We start from the raw sequence: 18845 nt of genomic DNA, 5'->3' as shown, positions 1-18845 counted from the left end.
TTGGGTAAAATTAACATTTTTGTTTTATTCTATAAACTACTGACAACATTTCTCCCAAATTCCAAATAAAAATATTTTCATTTAGAGCATTTATTTGCAGAAAATGACAACTGGTCAAAATAACAAAAAAGATGCAGTGTTGTCAGACCTCGAATAATGCAAAGAAAATAAGTTCATATTCATTTTTAAACAACACAATACTAATGTTTTAACTTAGGAAGAGTTCAGAAATCAATATTTGGTGGAATAACCCTGATTTTCAAGCACAGCTTTCATGCGTCTTGGCATGCTCTCCACCAGTCTTTCACATTGATGTTGGGTGACTTTATGCCACTCCTGGCGCAAAAATTCAAGCAGCTCGACTTTGTTTGATGGCTTGTGACCATCCATCTTCCTCTTGATCACATTCCAGAGGTTTTCAATGGGGTTCAGGTCTGGAGATTGGACTGGCCATGACAGGGTCTTGATCTGGTGGTCCTCCATCCACACCTTGATTGACCTGGCTGTGTGGCATGGAGCATTGTCCTGCTGGAAAAACCAATCCTCAGAGTTGGGGAACATTGTCAGAGCAGAAGGAAGCAAGTTTTCTTCCAGGACAACCTTGTACTTGGCCTTGTCACAAAGACGGCCGGAGTGGGTGGCGTCAGACCAGAAACAGGAATACAACAAACAGACAGAGATTTGGATTTTGGTTAAGCTGAGCGCGTGATTGCGCTCAGCATTTAATACAGAAAATAAACGGCTTGCAACAAAACACAGGACAAGGCACTTGAGCCAAAATAAACAGACAAACAAAACGAACTACACAGACAAACACGGTGAGCTTCTTTTACTATTATAACTTTTACAATACCGTCTCCTAACCCGTTCTCCACTCACCGAACACCAACCCCCAGTGAGTGAAAACATGCAGCTTTTATGCAGTTGTACCGAGATTCGATTGCTAGTCAATCATTCAATTGGAATCTCGGTACAACTGCACGTGAATTAATTAAAGTGCAATTACCCGTGCTCACATATTACTTTTTACTTGCACGTGATGTGATGTGCCATCCCCGTGCCTAAATACAAATATACAATTTACACACACGTGAAACACAGACCGCTTATATCCCGTGTACCAATGCCTATACACCAACATTTACACACAACACGTAACATATAACATACACAGGGGGGGCACTTTGCCACATATACCCCCCCTTGTGCAACGCACACATGGCCTCAATGGCCACCTCCCCCCTCAGTCCCAAAGTCCCGGAAGAGGGGGAAGCAAGTTGTTTCTGGGGGTGGCCATGGTGGAATGTCTGGCACCCCCCAATTCTTCGTGGCTGGCAGCTCCCTCTTCCGGGGCTTCAGCCACACTATCTGCTGCCGCGAAAGTGCAGCTGGGGGAGCTGGTCTCCTGACCTCCCCCTCTTTCTTTATGGCCGGCAGCTCCCCTTCATGGAGCTCCGGCCACAGTGTAGCGACCCGAGGCAAAGCAGAGGCCCCGGCGACCCCAGGCGAAGCAGGACCCTCGATGACCTCAGGCGACGGCAGCAGCAGCGGACCCTCGGGAGGTGGAGGCAGAGGCAGCTCCTGCTCCTCTCCCTCGGGTGGTGGTGGAGGCAGAGGCAGCTCCTGCTCCTCTCCCTCGGGTGGTGGTGGAGGCAGAGGCAGCTCCTGCTCCTCTCCCTCGGGTGGTGGAGGCAGAGGCAGCTCCTGCTCCTCTCCCTCGGGTGGTGGTGGAGGCAGAGGCAGCTCCTGCTCCTCTCCCTCGGGTGGTGGTGGAGGCAGAGGCAGCTCCTGCTCCTCTCCCTCGGGTGGTGGTGGAGGCAGAGGCAGCTCCTGCTCCTCTCCCTCGGGTGGTGGAGGCAGAGGCAGCTCCTGCTCCTCTCCCTCGGGTGGTGGAGGCAGAGGCAGCTCCTGCTCCTCTCCCTCAGGTGGTGGAGGCAGAGGCAGCTCCTGCTCCTCTCCCTCGGGTGGTGGTGGTGGCGCTGCCGGCTCCTCCGACAGCGGGGGTAGGGCTGGTGGCGCTGCCGGCTCCTCCGACAGCGGGGGTAGAGCTGGTGGCGGGCGTCTCCGCTGGGCTCCCTTCAGCAGCAAAAACAGCGGCTGCTGTGGAGCCTGAGCTTCACGCCCTCGTCCCTCCCAAAAAAAAATAGGGGTTTGGGCCTTCAGCTCCTCCCCTCCGGACACAGGACGCACCGGCTCCTCCCCTCCGGGCCGTGGGCGCACCGACTCCTCCCTCTCGGGCCGAGGACGCACCGACTCCTCCCTCTCTGGCCGTGGACGCACCGACTCCTCCCTCTCGGGCCGTGGACGCACCGACTCCTCCCTCTCGGGCCGTGGACGCACCGACTCCTCCCTCTCGGGCCGTGGACGCACCGACTCCTCCCTCTCGGGCCGTGGACGCACCGACTCCTCCCTCTCGGGCTGTGGACGTTCGGGCTCCTCCCACTCGGGCTGTGGACGTTCGGGCTCCTCCCACTCGGGCTGTGGACGTTCGGGCTCCTCCCACTCGGGCTGTGGACGTTCGGGCTCCTCCCACTCGGGCTGTGGACGTGGCAGCAAGGGCTCCTCTTCTTCATCCTGCATGGGGCATAGGGCCAACGTGTGCCCATATGCCCCACAGCCAGGGCACCACTCCCCCCATCCCAGTCTTTGGGCCATTGCCTGTAGGGTCCTGTGGACGGAGCAGGGTATGGTGGTGTGGCTAGTTTGGCCACAGTCGAAACACCACAGCCCTGCTTCCACCTTTCTCCCTTTGCCCTCCTGTGCTCTTCTCCAGCCTCTTCTCCCCATTTCTTCTCCTTTTGGTTTTTTTTTTTTTTTTTTTTTTTTTCCCCCCAAAAAAAACTGCGGTTCCCGCTCTGGCCTGAGCCCTGGAGGCGCTGTTATCCCACTTCTGACACCACGTGTCACAAAGACGGCCGGAGTGGGTGGCGTCAGACCAGAAACAGGAACACAACAAACAGACAGAGATTTGGATTTTGGTTAAGCTGAGCGCGTGATTGCGCTCAGCATTTAATACAGAAAATAAACGGCTTGCAACAAAACACAGGACAAGGCACTTGAGCCAAAATAAACAGACAAACAAAACGAACTACACAGACAAACACGGTGAGCTTCTTTTACTATTATAACTTTTACAATACCGTCTCCTAACCCGTTCTCCACTCACCGAACACCAACCCCCAGTGAGTGAAAACATGCAGCTTTTATGCAGTTGTACCGAGATTCGATTGCTAGTCAATCATTCAATTGGAATCTCGGTACAACTGCACGTGAATTAAGTGCAATTACCCGTGCTCACATATTACTTTTTACTTGCACGTGATGTGATGTGCCATCCCCGTGCCTAAATACAAATATACAATTTACACACACGTGAAACACAGACCGCTTATATCCCGTGTACCAATGCCTATACACCAACATTTACACACAACACGTAACATATAACATACACAGGGGGGGCACTTTGCCACAGTCCTTCACAAAGACAAATCTGCCCGATTCCAGCCTTGCTGAAGCACCCCCAGATGAGTCCAATTTTCAGCTTTGCCCAACACCTGGTCGTCTAATGGTTAGACGGAGACCTGGAGAGGCCTACAAGCCACAGTGTCTCGCACCCACTGTGAAATGTGGTGGAGGATCGGTGATGATCTGGGGGTGCTTCAGCAAGGCTGGAATCGGGCAGCTTTGGCATGAATCAAGCCAAGTACAAGGTTGTCCTGGAAGAAAACTTGCTTCCTACTGCTCTGACAATGTTCCCCAACTCTGAGGATTGATTTTTCCAGCAGGACAATGCTCCATGCCACACAGCCAGGTCAATCAAGGTGTGGATGGAGGACCACCAGATCAAGACCCTGTCATGGCCAGCCCAATCTCCAGACCTGAACCCCATTGAAAACCTCTGGAATGTGATCAAGAGGAAGATGGATGGTCACAAGCCATCAAACAAAGCCGAGCTGCTTGAATTTTTGCGCCAGGAGTGGCATAAAGTCACCCAACATCAATGTGAAAGACTGGTGGAGAGCATGCCAAGACGCATGAAAGCTGTGCTTGAAAATCAGGGTTATTCCACCAAATATTGATTTCTGAACTCTTCCTAAGTTAAAACATTAGTATTGTGTTGTTTAAAAATGAATATGAACTTATTTTCTTTGCATTATTCGAGGTCTGACAACACTGCATCTTTTTTGTTATTTTGACCAGTTGTCATTTTCTGCAAATAAATGCTCTAAATGACAATATTTTTATTTGGAATTTGGGAGAAATGTTGTCAGCAGTTTATAGAATAAAACAAAAATGTTCATTTTACCCAAACACATACCTATAAATAGTAAAACCAGAGAAACTGATAATTTTGCAGTGGTCTCTTAATTTTTTCCAGAGCTGTATATATATATATATATATATTTGTTCAAAAATCACAAATTCCAATATTCTTTTAAATGTGGACTTTTTTATGTAATTGTATATAATTGCAATTACTGGTTCTAATGTAATGATATGCAAAATGTGTGTAATATGGTGGGTAATGTTGTCCTGTTTGGATTCAGGTCACATTTTATCGCTCTACACCTGGGGAGGGTGGATGATTGCATCTGGCTCACAAGACAAGACGGTGAGGTTCTGGGACCTGAGAGTGCCCAGCTGTGTCCGAGTCGTGGGCACTGCTTTGCACGGATCAGGTAAGAGCTTGCAAGACAGCCGTGTCACTAATGCATACTTCAGGGTGTCCTGTGGGAATCTTCTCATAGTAGAGTCAAGTTTTGTTTTCTTTGTTGACCCTTTAAATCAAGCTGAAATAAAAAGGTATACTTTATTTACTCATTGATAAATTAGGTTCTGAGTTTGGTTTCAAACATTACGTTGACTAAAGTGTGAATGGTAAGTTTTGTAATGTGGGAACTTACAGATGGGGAATTTACTGTTATTTAAAGACTGCAGTAAAATTAAATGGTGTTGTCACTATGGGGTCACTGCTGTCTTTTTTTTTTTTTCAACTTCTACAATAAATCAGATTTGTAAACTTGGTTGCTTTTCTGGAAGGAGAATCCGCCCCTAACCAACATGCCATCAGCAAGCGCATAAGGGCTCTGTGTGTTATTCTGTCGCTTCTTTTGTTTCGGCTTCTCAGTCACACGCTGGGAAGCCGAAACGGGAGTCGACGCTTAGAGCCTGGAGGAAGGGCTACCCTCAGCCACGGATTCACTGAGGTTTCCCCCTACATCAAAAATTAAAAATATGTGAGTAGGGGGTTTTTCCTTACCTGAGTGCTGAGCGGTTCGTATTTAGTTCTGCGGGGTGCATGGTTGGTTGGAGAGGCTGGGCTCTTTCCCCCGGCACAATCATGCTCTGGGGGGACGGGCCGTGTCTCAGCTGCTCATTTTCATTAATTTCTTCAATATTTGGGGGGTAGGTGGCTGTGCGCCACTGTGGGGTGCGTTAATCATTTATTATTTTTTCCATTCATGGTTTGGTGGCCTCGTCTTTTTGGGGGGAGGTGGCCCACAGCTACTTCCTTTCTGCGGCACTGAGATACATGTAACTGTTCACGGTTTTTCCAGCCGGCCTCGCAGATAGCTGTTGAGCACCGACGGACGAGGCCTCCTGCCAAATTTATCTTTCACTCGGGCCCTGAGCACCAGCCACAGTCATCGGGCCCTGAGCACCCATCACAGTTCATTAAATCATCTGCAATTGCATCAATAAATCAATCATTAACTCATTGCGGATTCTCTGTGCTGAATACATTGTTCTGTATACTGTTGAGTTAAAAAAATAAAAAAAATAATAAAACTTTGAACCATTAATCGGTTTGTAATGCAAGACATTGATAAAGACTTCTCATTGAAACATTTGTCTTTTTAGTACTGTTAAATTTAACAGATGACCTAAGATAATGTGAGTGGTATTGCAATGTTACCAGGCTTCCAATCCATCGCTTGTGTTGCAGGCAGTGCTGTGGCATCTGTGGCTGTCGACCCCAGTGGGCGTCTCCTGGCTACGGGTCAGGAGGACACTAGCTGTATGCTGTATGATATAAGAGGGGGGAGGATGGTGCAGACCTATCGCCCTCACAGCAGTGACGTCCGCTCCGTCCGCTTCTCTCCCGGGGCGCACTACCTGCTGACTGGCTCCTATGACACTAAAGTCATGATCACAGATTTGCAAGGTAAACTTTGGTTCAAACCCCACCAAGGAGAAGAAGCCTTGGGGATATGGCAGTCGACTTCACCAGATGTCATCTTACTCATGTACATCAATTTTCTTTTTTCCTTTCCTTTAGGAGACCTTACCAAACAGCTTCCGCTCACAGTTGTTGGGGAACATGCAGACAAGGTGATACAGTGCAGATGGCACACACAGGATCTGTCCTTCTTGTCTTCATCTGCAGACAGAACTGTCACCCTGTGGACTTATAATGCATAGGACTGCTTTCAGTAACACTTTTATGCAGATGAAGCACAGAAACTCTTTCCTGAATGGACTGGAAAGGTTCAACGTTAATACTGAAACTGACGAAACTCGTTCAGTGGACAAATCCTGGGGTGGCACGTATTAGTGTGTCTCTCTGTATGCTTGTGCTGATGAAAGTGTTTAAATTATTTTACTGTGCTTTCAGTCTTCCACGTGCATCCATGCTTCTGTGACTAATTAACTTTTATATAATGGCTGTTGTTTATTAGTAAGTGTCCACATGAAAAAAAGGCTAAATTTAATGTGTTGCAGTTTTGTTAATGTATTCCCTAATATTGTGCCTGCAACTGATTAATTAGGGCAACGATGCACACAACTTTAACCGATATCTACACCCTAACCTGGGATCATTCTAATGGTTTGTATAATGGGCGCTGCTCAAGTGGTAAAAATCCACTTCTGCAAAATAAGATGCAAAACCTTATCTATCTCCATGTTAAAACCATGCTATGTTAATGATATGGTGCCTTGATCAGTCAGTTTCCATAAATAGCTTTATTTATATAGATGGATCTCTCTGTGTTTAACCATTCCTCCTTGGAAACACATTAGAAATAGCAGATCTGTCCAAAGCTGTTTCCACAGTTGTTTTTTAGGGTGGCAAAATGTAATCGGTAAGGTTAGTGGAGAAAGGGTTGAACTTTATGCTGTAGAATTAGGTCACCAAACTCCTTACACTTCCATCCTTGTAAATATGGCAAATGTGTATGAAACATTTTTAAAAGAACACATTTTTCAAAAAAGAAATTCTTAATTATCAATGTGGTTGATTTCAAAGTTGTATTTATTGCTGCAGTCCAAGTCGATAATACTTGTTAAATAGCTTGTTAAATGTCAATATTTAATATGGAATAAAATATCCTATTCTATTTGTGTGTGTGTATAGGAAGGCCAGTAACTTTAGAGCACAGATTTGGTCAGTTTTTCATCTTTCCCTATTTGTATATCATGCATATGTGTTTAGGGTACCATAGAAGGTATAATTCGATTGCAAGCAGCCCGAGGCAGTTTATGTAATTGCAGTTTCAAATAGCAGCCTATGCCTGTACGCAAAGGGTACTGTTGTATATAAATATTTCAGTTTAAATATGTGCACAAAAGCATGGCATACACATATGCATGATTGTGGAGCCAATGTTTCCGATTATCTCCATTTACACTCCACTTTTTGCTTTTCATTGGCTAATTCTGCACTTCCTTTATAAAACACAACAAAATTGCTATTGCTTAAGAAATGCAGATTGTACTGTATTCATCCTTTTGATTTCTCCTCTTATTGTACAGGTGTTTTTGTTGTTTTGTTTTAATAGCCGAAATAAAAGGTAGATTTATTATATTTAATTTATTTATAATGTAGTTTGTTTCTGTTTATATTTACCAGAAGACTGTCTGTGCACTTACAATAAGTAGCCTATTTTTTTTTTTTAAATTGGTAAAAAAAAGTGACAAAAGTGATAGAATTATGAAAGTCTGACAGTGCTGTGTTCTCTCAATAAAAGCCTTTGACACTTAATTTAGTTACACCTGTTGCCTCTTTCTCAAGAAGATTTACAGAAATAATTGAACGAGTAACATTTACACTTTACAAATTAACTGTAATATGTATTTGTATTAGAGAGACCTAAAACCGTGTCTGGAAAGAGAATCAAAAGGTATTTGCATGTCTGTACTTGGAGTTCCAGAAGTACATAGAAAATGATGGTTTTATGGAGCAGTTATACACTAAAAATTCCCCAAGGGTGCTTGTCACACCTTTTCAAGTAAAGATGCAGTGACAACCAATACATCACACATCAAGCAAGACAGACTGTTCCTTTGACTTGTGTTGCATTGTGTTTTTTTTTTTCCTTCTTTCTTGGGTTGTCCTGATACCACGATTTTCCCAGTAGTTACCCATTAGTAGTAGCTGTCATGATGCAGTCATGAGGATATGAAACTGCATTATGTTAAACTGTATTTTCTTTTAAAATAGCTGGCCACTGTCTCCATACAGTGATGCACAAGTGATGAGCCCCAAACATTTGCATATTTCCAGATTACCCATTTTTCTCTATTCGGTGCTTTTAATATATAATACATGGCTATATTTGCATCCTGTGCCATTCCTGAAAAAAGTGATATACCACAGTAGTGACGTCAAAAATTCATAATTAGTGGTACTAAACGGATAACGACATAGAACACCTGTACAGCACTGAAAAACACTTTTAAAAAAGGGGGAAAAAAACCCGAACTGTACTGCTGAACCTCGTCTTCTTAAGATTTTACATTACAAGGGTATACATGTATTATAAAAAAAATAACATGTGCCTCTTCAGTGAGTTACAGGAAAACAATTCCATCTCGGGTTTCTGTGACAGTTTATAAACGACTCGACCTTCGGTCTCGTAATGTATGACGTCACAGAACCGCTAGATTAAATTATTTTCCTGTAACTCACTGAAATCCATATAGTTTCCTGTTATACAGAGCTCGACTCAATCTCAAATCTCGAATCCTATCCAGATACACCGAATAAACTTCACTCCCAAGCAAGATGGCCGCCCATGCTGTCAAGTCTTCTTTACCGCTATCAGCGAAACTATTGGTTATTGGGCTCTCAATTGATGTTTTGCCGGAGCAGTGGGTGCTTGTTATTGTAGTTCATTTATCTCTGACTTGTATTCAAAATGCATATAATTTCAACGTTAGGAAACTACAGTTCCCATAACCGTTTGCATAACCACAGTGTTTCTTCTTTATCTCTGTGTCGTTCGGACTGGAAGTTAAAAGTTCTAAATAAGAACAAAAAGGTAGAGTAACATAAATCAGACAGTCGGTCATTGCTAACTCGTAGTTATTTAAATTAAATTGTTAAATTGCTTCTCTTCATATGCACTGACATATTTTAAGCATGAATGCATTTTATGTGGTTTGAATAGGGCGTTTGTATAAGAAAGTTTACAAACGAGCGGAGGACTTCCGGCCCATCTTGCTCGTTTGATTTTTTTTTTTAGCTTATTGATCCCAGAATCTCATCAAGCAGCTTCTTGAAGGATCCCAGGGTGTCAGCTTCAACAATATTACTGGGGAGTTGGTTCCAGACCCTCACAAGTGTAGTGGCGTACATTTGTCATATTTGTTAGTGATGAGCGATTAATCTAAAATACAGTTCATTTCCGATTATTAAATTAAACATCGAAACCGACTTCAAATGATTAATAAATGCACAATTTCGTTCGACTATTATACTATAAAACTTCACGTCGTTATGATTGCTCATCATAAAAGTTACTTTTGCATTCCAGCGGTTTGTCAAGCAACCACTGAAGAAGCTGCTCTCACTCTGGGATCTGTAGTCCAAGAGACCCTCGAGATCGAAGGTTAATGGATTTTGATATAAATATGTATTTATAAGTGAGCTAACCCAAGTTATTGATATTGTATTGTTTTACTGGGACTTTCACTTTTATGTATCTGTTATTGTTCACTCGGCTTCTTTCAGTTTAGTCAGCGAGACAGGTTAAGAAATTATTATTATTATTATTATTATTATTATTATTATTATTATTAATAAGATTAACTGTGAAGTGGTATTTATATATTGTTTATATCTGTATGGTATTGTTTATATCTTTAAATTATTTTTTGATTTTTGAAATGTTAAAATATATTGTTTTATGATAATTTACCATACTTCACACCATTACTTAATAGTATATTCTACTCACAAAATTGTAATTTACATAAAGACGTACGTATCTCACAGTACCAAAGAGAAACCGAAAATACATGCATTGTTGATATGTTTATAATGTAAGTCACTGCAAATTCGTTAAGATCTTTAAACAGTTGTAATTGAAGCGTGTATCTTATAAAAGATGTTGGGGTATGGTACACTTAACTGACATTTTAAGTTTAAGAACAACAAAGTGAGAAAAATACAGAAATTATTATTTATTTATGAAATATAGAGTTACGTTTCAGTCACTAGAGGCCGCTAGAGGGTACAAAACACACACTCAAAAACATATAATTCTAACAAATTTCTCATCCTTGACCTTTATATTAATTTAAAGAAAAAAATGCCAAAAGAAATATATAGTTATTTACAAAAATGTAGTAAAACAAAGTACAGCTGCAACTTAAGTCCACGCCACATCATATGCAACTTCTACCTAACCCCTAAAATTAACCCCTACATCTAACCCCTAAACCTTACTCCCAACCCCTAAACCTAACCTCCATGACTAACCCTAACCCTAAACCTGTAACTTTCAAACTAACTCTCGTACTATTATTTCTACACCGTTTCTTTTGCACCCTCTGGCGACCTTCTAGTGGCTACTACATCTGCTTCTCACCTCCCTTAACTAAAAGGTAATACGAAGTAACGTTTTAATCTATATGTCATAAACACATTCATAATTTCTGTATTTTCCTCTATTTTTCTTAAAATTACCTATTAAAGCTTAATGAGCAAACATTTGGCAGACTTTTCTATTTCTGAATGTGTGAGTTAAGTGTACCGTAACCAGATGTTGAACACCAGACCCCAAGACCCTGTGATAAAAATGAATTTCAGAAATTAAATTGAACAGTTCAGTCTAATTATGCCAGTCTGATCTGATACATCATAGATATTGTATTTAAGTGTGCAAAATGTGTTTAACAGTTTTTTATTTTATTATTATTATTATTATTATTATTATTATTATTATTTTTTATTTTTTTAAATATAATATAAACATTGACAAATCATTTTCCTTTTCACAATTGCAATAGTTATGTCTGGATTATGTAGACCAAGAGCATGGAAACATACTATGAAATACACTGTATACAGGACCTTGCGCTTGTGATATAATGCAACATCTTAAATAAAGCTACATTGGGTCAGACATTTCATTACTAGCTGTTATGTATTGCTTCTCCTTATAATGTCCTCTCTCCGCAGTCCCAGAATGAGGATCAGTCTGTTGATCTTTGGAGTGCTGGTGATCGTGAAAGGGCAGAAGGAAGATGAGGAATGGATTGATCCCACTGACATGCTCAACTACGATGCTTCTTCAAAAACTATGAGAAGACCTGGAGAGGTGCAGCTTTCTAAAGTCATATATTATTATTATTATTATTATTATTATTATTATTATTATTATTATTATTATTATTATTATTTATTTATTAGCAGACGCCCTTGTCCTGGGCGACTTACAGTTGTAAACAAAAATACATACCCGCCAATAAGTATTGGGACAGACTAATACATTAAGAAAAACTGATGGGACATTTGCTGTTGACATATATCCCATTGCTTACTATATATCTGTGTATGTAGGTATGCCATTTTTTAAATAAAGGTCCTGTCTCAAAACTGAAATGGTACCCTTTTTCTAGGAAAGCAGATCAACTGGCGATAGGGCACTTATTGTACATTTTATCCCATGAAGATACCAACATATCCATTAAAATGAAAAACAAATCACACAGTCATTCTGCATTGGTAAAGAATGGATGACATTGTTTTGAATACAGCTGCACTTGTGAAACATACTGGGATTTAAGTCTGTGCTAAAGATTTTTTAGACGAAAAGTTAGGTATTTTTTTTACATTTCTAAATGTAAATGTAAAATGTGTGTGTGTTGTCGTTTTTTTTTTTTTTTTTTTTTAGCCCTCCAACTATGAAAACGTTCCCACTAAAAGGAAAGAATACATCTCGGATCCAAACCAGCCAGCTTCTTGTCCTGACGTTTCTGAGTGCAGCAACAAGCTTGCAGTTTTAGAGAGAAAGGTTGGTCTGCACACAGCAGTTCACCTGTCGATGTCCCACTCCCCCATCCCTTACAAACAAAAGCAGTGTTTTATACAATCTAATGCCTGTACCTTTTCACAAGAACAGCTGTTCTAGTGTTATCAGTTATGATTCCAGAACACTGAGTACAGTGGTGTTGATGTGTGCTCTTTCACAATCAGGTCGAAGCTTGCAAAAAGAAAGTTGAAGCTCCACCAACACAAAGTGTGTGCCACCCAGTTTTCAAGAGATACCTCAACAAGCTATTGAAGGACATCCAGAAGTTAGGCTTAGTAAGTGCTGTTGTTTTTCAAGAATGTTTTAAAGTAAGTTACCGATAGGACATTCACATGCAGGTTAGTAGAATTGACTGAAGTTTAGTATTTCAGTCATTTTTATTTATTTTCTGAGATGATCACCTGAGAAAGAGGCAATTGTGGTAGGTAGTGTATATTTAATGTACGTTTATTAACCTATCCTATTAATACGGTATCAACAAATATTGTAGATGTTTTAAATGGAATGTAATTTCTTATGAATACAGGGATTTTTTTATTTTGTATTTGTGATTTGTCAAATCAACTTGTCACAAAAACTTTCCTAACACTACAAGTGGCTGGTATAAAACAGTGGCTGAACAAATAAGAGAAATGGTTATTGGCTGCTGTGTAAAATAATATAATAATAATCTTTATTTTTATATAACGCCTTTCATAGTGGACCACCATCACAAAGCGCTTCACAGAGTGGGGCTGTGAACTGTGCATTATATGCAGAGTCACTTACAATAGGACACTGATTTAACATCTCATCCGCAGAGCACAAGGAGGTTAAGTGACTTGCTTAGGGTCACACAGTGTGTCAGTCAGTGGCAGAGGTGGGATTTGAACCGGTGACCTTCTTGCTTCCTATAATTGTGGGGTTTTTTTTTTTATTCAAATCGTTTTTTATGTTGGTAGATATTCTGCCAGAATGCAAGCTCTTGTTTAAAAAAAACAAAGAACACCTTTTCTCAGAACATTAATCATAGTCTGTTACGCCTGCTCCACTACTGAAAGAGACTCCCTCATTTATCCGTTCAGTTTTGTCATGTCATTTTTTTTTTGTATTTCTAAGCCGGATGAAGTCGGTCATGATGTGCACTATGACGCTGATGTTCTCCTAACAAGACAGGCTGTCTCAGAGATCAGGAAGTTTCTGAGCGATGAGAGTTGGAAACCAGGCGTTATAGATGAAGCTCTGAGTCAAATCTTGATTAATTTTAAACCCCATGACTATGAAGCATGGAAGTGGAGCTTTGAAGAAACTTTCGGTGTGGAGCTGGCAACCTTGCTTCAGGTGAGTCTGTTTGCTGTTAAGTTAACAAATATAAAAATGTCTCTTGCAAAAAAAAAAATATAATTTATATCTGGAATTATGAGAATGAATTTGTAGTCCAAAAATCTCTGTACTGCACTATACTGTTCCAAGAGAAAATATTGTGGCACTGGCAGTGAATATCAGCATTGATTTGTAAATCCTCTCTTGTATTCAAGTATATATTTAAAGTTATTTTTTACTTGCACTGATTTTACATTCTTTCAAAAGTCATGCAGCTAATGGCTGGTTCTTTTTTTTTTTTCCTCCAGTTGTTGGCAGTTTCAGCGTTAATTGTGTTTATAATCTGCACTGAACTATGGACCCAGATTTCCTGGATGGCGCAGTTCCGACGCATGTTTATCATTTGCTTCATGGTCAGCATTGTCTGGAATTGGCTGTATCTCTATAAGGTACCGCAACCCTTTAAGAATGAGCAGTTCCCCTTCAGCTTTATTGTAACTGAAAAAGGTTTTAAAATAAACGTCTTGCCTCTTATAAGCACAAGCAATACCATTATTATATCCCCAGGTCTTCTGTTTAAAATATGTTGGCTATTTGCTTGTATTTTATACTATTTTATAGAGAAAATGACATGGCTCGCAAGCCAGGATTCATGCTACAGTATATAACTTGTAATGCAAAGAACACAAATGTAACATTTCCTGTTTCAACCAAGGGGGTCAAGATTATTTCCCATAGGGCGCCACATAGCGTTTGGCATCTCAGCCCATTAAACTGAATAGAAAGGCAAGGTTGGACGCCAGCTGGTAACCTAACGTTTCCCAGACATACATCTTACCATTGAACTAAGGAGTCAGTATCATTAACTCCATTACAACTGGTTAGTACTCCTTTAATGGAATGTGTCTGTTATATATGGCCATTTAAAACCAGTGGCACATGCATTGTTATCTACTGTTTCATGGTACTGACCCCTGTTTGTGATTGTTTGGTAATAATTTTAAATTCTGAGTAAGGCTTAAACGGATGTGTTGTAGACTGCCTTTGCTGACCACCAGTCTAATATAGTGAAGATGGAGGCTTTCAATGATAAATGCAGTGGAATAAAGAAGATAGACTGGATGGATAACCTCAAGGGTGAGTTGTACAGTACAGAGGGCATGGAGCCACAAGCTGACATTTAGGGTTTTTGGTCACTCCAGCTCATGTAGACCAAGGAAGTGGTCAGTCAACCTCACCAGCCCACCCCTCCCAAATGGCAATTGAGGGCAGAAAGTATTTCATGAGGAGGCACAGCAATGCCAGGATAGCACATCATCACACAAGTACAAGTATATTGAGCCATCAGCAATCAAGTATCTTTGGTCTTAGAATTGCTGTGTTTTTCTGTCAAATACGTAACTAGATAGCAAGAGAAGTTGCAGGGTTAAGCAATGGTCAGTGTCTAAAATTCAAGCTTTTTTTTTACTCTGCCTTCTACGCAACTCAATAGGCCGATATAGACTTCCTTCTGTACGTACGCGTAGGAAAGTGTCATTTTCAGATGTCAAACGTTCCTTTTTTCCCAACTGCAGAGTGGTATAGAAGTACCTGGACGCTACAAGATGACCCGTGCAAGAAATACTATGAGCTTGTGTTTGTAGATCCCATCTTACTGGTCTCTCCAGTTAAGGTGATTCATCATTGTCTATGTATTCTGCTTAAATTTGGGACAGACTGTTCCTAATATTTGCTGATTGTTTTTATTTGTTTATTTATTTTTAGGCAATTTCTGTGACTTTTGCCAGTCTCATAACAGAGCCATGTAAGCAAGTTGGACAAGGGATCAGTGACTTCCTCCGAGCTCTCTTAAAGGATCTGCCTATAACACTTCAGATTCCTGTTCTGATCACTATAGTGCTTTCTATGCTGGTATGTATTGTTGCTGAATGTTTACATGGGGAACACGATGATCTTATCCAAACTTTTATCATACACTCCAATGATATTATGTGTGTGCATTGGTTTTAGTTATCAAACATTGCCCTACCTATTAGTACAGTAAATCTTGCTTCCACCTCAAACATGTGCAGTCTAGTGAATTAGATGCACCCAGAGTAGTGTATCCTGAAATGTCCTGTTTCAGCAACATGCAAAAGCACTACTTAGCAACATCCCACATGCTGTTGGTGGTAGTAAATATTATGTACTAGCCATCAGATTGTGAATTTCCAGGCCAGTTCTATAGTCTTGGAAGAAGCAAGCAAGCAAATATCCTATATTAAGAAAGACCTACTATTCTTTTCCCAGGTTTTTCTCTATGGCAGTGCCCAGGCAGTCATTCAGAATGTTGTCTCTTGGAGGCCTTTGGGGCATCACGACCCGCGCCCCCCTGCCCTGTTGCACAATGTCCCACAGGGAGGGAATGCGATCCAAGACATGCAGGCTGGCGGTGATGCAGGGTTACGGGGCGAAGTGGACATGATTCAGCACAACAAGGATAAACATGGAGCCCAGTTGCGTCGTAGAAATCAAAATCGAAACCGTAGGTACGGCAAAGCTATTGAAGGAGTGGGACCCACTGACAGACCTATTAAGCTGTTCCCTCAAGACGAGGTCGAAGGAGAGGTCCTTGATGATCTGCCTGGACAGAAAGACAATCCGAATGAAAACACAGCAGCAGCAGAGCCAAGCAGTATAAGGAAAGAGAAGTTGAAAGGAAAGCGAGAAGGGAGCTCTCAAAGAGATCAGACTAACAGCAACTCCGGAGCAAAAGATGAAAAGAAGAGCGAGGATGTAGGGATCCCTGGGGAAGTGGACGGGACCCAGTTACCCCATAGTAATGTAGACAGCGGGTCTGGCAATGCTGATATTATTGAAGGAGTAGGAGCCACAGGCAGATCCAATGAGCAGTTTGAAGATCTGTCTGGACAGGAAGATGAAAATACAGCAGCAGCACCAGTAGACACACAGCAAGAGAACAAAATAAAAGACAAGCTGAAAAAAAAGAGAGAAGATATCACTCAAAGAAGCACCTCTGAAGTAAAAGATGAAAAGAAGCGTAAGGGATCAGATGAAGAGAGCATGGAGCCACCGCAGACAGAAGAAAATAGTAATGTAAGTCTAGGGCACTTAACGGGCCATAAACAGCATATATACCCCATACAAAAATATAGGGGAGTTGGACAACACATTGCACACCCCTGCAATCTGTAGCCCTCACAGAACAGATCCATTTGTTATGCAAATTCCATCTCTGTCCTGTATTTTGTAATATAATTAGGGCTTCTGATTTGAGGTTTTAACCGATAAAACACCCCCGATACAAAAAAAATGAAATCGGTGGATAGCCAACAAACACCAGAAACAGTGTGGAAATAGTTAATCAATTCACGTTGACTTTACCCTTTTCCCATTAAAAAATAAAACCAAGTGCTGCTGTGCAATGTCCCTCCTTCCTGACTTGCATATATCATTGATTCGTTCTGAATACTTTAAACCGCCCCAACTACGGAGTGACAGCACATTCCTACATTTCTATTGGAAGCCTTAAAAACGAGATTACAATCAGGAATGGAGGCTTGTTAGCGGGATTTAAAACTGTATTAGTTAAGATACTGAGGATTTAAAACAGAATTGTGGCGAAATGTAAAAAAATGCCTACATACAAAAACCCCAGAAGAATGTGCCCGTGTCCATGGGGATTTCGTTGTAGAAGACACCAAAGGAAAGAAGGTACAACTTAAGTGTGCTACTACTGTCGAGTTACTATAAATATTTTGACAGAAAAAAAACGCTCAAGCATTTTGGAAAGTAACCAAAAACACAAATTTCATACAGTATATCAAAAACAAAAGCCCCGAAAAAAACGATTAACATAAAACTTGAAAATAGCTAAAAGTAAGCACTGAAAAATACAATTAATAAAAACCGGAAAAAAACAGAAGCCTTAAATATATAAGGGCTGCATCTCCCTGTTGCAAGTCATTTTCAGTCACAATGAGAAAGACAAGATAGGAGAGGATTGATAGTAACTGCTTAGTTAGCAGGGTCATCTGTATCTAAGACTAAACAGTTTGACAGGATTGTCTAGTTGTGTCCAATTCCTTTATGTATAAGTGTGTGTATGTCTATATAGAGAGAGAGAGATCACATCATTTTAACTTGGTCAAATGGTAGTTTCTATTACAGTATCTTTGAATTTCTTAATGCCTGTCCATATGTATGCCTGCTTTATATTGGTAAATTGGGTGAGTAATATTAATTACAATTTGTATTCGTTTTATTTTCACAAGAGAAAAAACATATTGAACTTAAATGCATTGTTACTGGTGCAATGAAATTGGTTTTGGGAAACTGCAAGTTGCGTCCATTGCAATGCTATCCTTTACTTACTACCAGGTGTAATGTTGAAGTATATTTTCTGTCGTCTTTCTCTCTTTAGGATGAAAAACAATGAACTCGACAGCACAGATTGGTAAACAGAACAGTCATGCAAAGTTCAGTACAGCAAATCAGTTACAATTCTCCCAATTTTCTATTATAAAATCTATAAGCTGAATGCAGATGCTCCTGAACGTTTTCGGCTGTGTTTCCTACATTCCTTTTCTATTCGTAGCTGCTGTTCTGCATTTGTTTTTACAATGTATTGAACATTCTCCATAGCCCCCCCAATATGTGCTGTCTCAGATATTGATCGGCATGCTTTGTGTCATCTTCTGAGCTGTTTTTAACTGGATTTTAACTGATCAGGAAAAAGAAAAATCTAGGTTGTCAATAAAATATGGCTTACAAAAAGCTATTGGAAATACACATCACGAAATTGCTGGTTTCACAGCCTCTAGGTAAGGCATTTGGATCAGAGATTGTGAAACCATCCTTGTGAATTTGTTTTGAGAACGTAAAATAATGGTCAGTTTCATAAACTTGAATGTTAAATGACATATACCCATGTAATTTTAATAAATGGTGAATGCTTACTATGGATTTGGTACAGGTTAGTGTTTCTTTGTTGCAATAATAATGTTTTGGTTTCCAGGTGTCTACCGATTCACAACAGGACAACTCTGGTTCAGAAGATGGGAAAGTAAAGCTACCTACACAGGAAACGCAACCCCATTGTTAAATTCATATACACTGTTTGTTTTTTTTTGTTTTGTTTTTTTAAATAAAGCTAATATTCCCAAGTAACGTGAAATACATGTTCATTTTTTATTAAACATTTTCATAGCCCATATTTAGAAAGTAAGCATTGAAGAGGTCTGGTCATTCAGATTCACTTATGCTAATAGAACAGCCTTT

The 18845-nt window shown here is 40.7% G+C and overlaps 2 protein-coding genes across 10 annotated transcripts in view; both read left to right on the top strand.

Moving 5' to 3' along the window:
* LOC117402362 (WD repeat-containing protein 47-like) overlaps positions 1-7987 on the top strand; it is a 32598-nt gene extending 24611 nt beyond the window's left edge. For all 3 annotated transcript variants that reach the window (XM_034003426.3, XM_034003436.3, XM_034003444.3), the window contains 3 exons: positions 4551-4682; positions 5951-6169; positions 6284-7987. In XM_034003426.3, the coding sequence (XP_033859317.3) occupies positions 4551-4682; positions 5951-6169; positions 6284-6426 (494 nt within the window). In that variant the 3' untranslated portion in view covers positions 6427-7987. The remainder of the gene's footprint in view (positions 1-4550; positions 4683-5950; positions 6170-6283) is intronic.
* Positions 7988-9182: 1195 nt separating this feature from the next.
* clcc1 (chloride channel CLIC-like 1) lies at positions 9183-18734 on the top strand. Of its 7 annotated transcripts, none has more exons than XR_009329662.1 (13): positions 9187-9266; positions 9762-9836; positions 11411-11549; positions 12126-12245; positions 12428-12538; positions 13362-13583; positions 13874-14014; positions 14603-14702; positions 15140-15237; positions 15330-15476; positions 15855-16661; positions 17989-18388; positions 18583-18734. XR_009329662.1 is itself a non-coding variant. In XM_034022699.3 (13 exons), the coding sequence occupies exons 3-12, from the start codon at positions 11418-11420 to the stop codon at positions 18001-18003; spliced, it is 1893 nt and encodes a 630-aa protein (XP_033878590.3). In that variant the 5' UTR covers positions 9187-9266; positions 9762-9836; positions 11411-11417; the 3' UTR covers positions 18004-18043; positions 18583-18734. The 7 variants fall into 7 exon arrangements, 6 of the variants coding, with proteins under 6 accessions (XP_058887743.1, XP_033878590.3, XP_058887742.1 ...); XM_034022699.3 differs by having other exon boundaries at positions 17989-18043; XM_059031759.1 differs by lacking the exon at positions 17989-18388 and adding an exon at positions 10795-10833.
* The last annotated feature ends 111 nt before the right edge of the window (positions 18735-18845 follow it).

This window comes from Acipenser ruthenus, chromosome 10 (assembly GCF_902713425.1).
Source record: "Acipenser ruthenus chromosome 10, fAciRut3.2 maternal haplotype, whole genome shotgun sequence".
Classification (NCBI taxonomy): Eukaryota; Metazoa; Chordata; class Actinopteri; order Acipenseriformes; family Acipenseridae; genus Acipenser; species Acipenser ruthenus.
The sequence above is the reverse complement of the archived record's forward strand: the minus strand, read 5'-3'. Positions and strand labels throughout refer to the sequence as shown.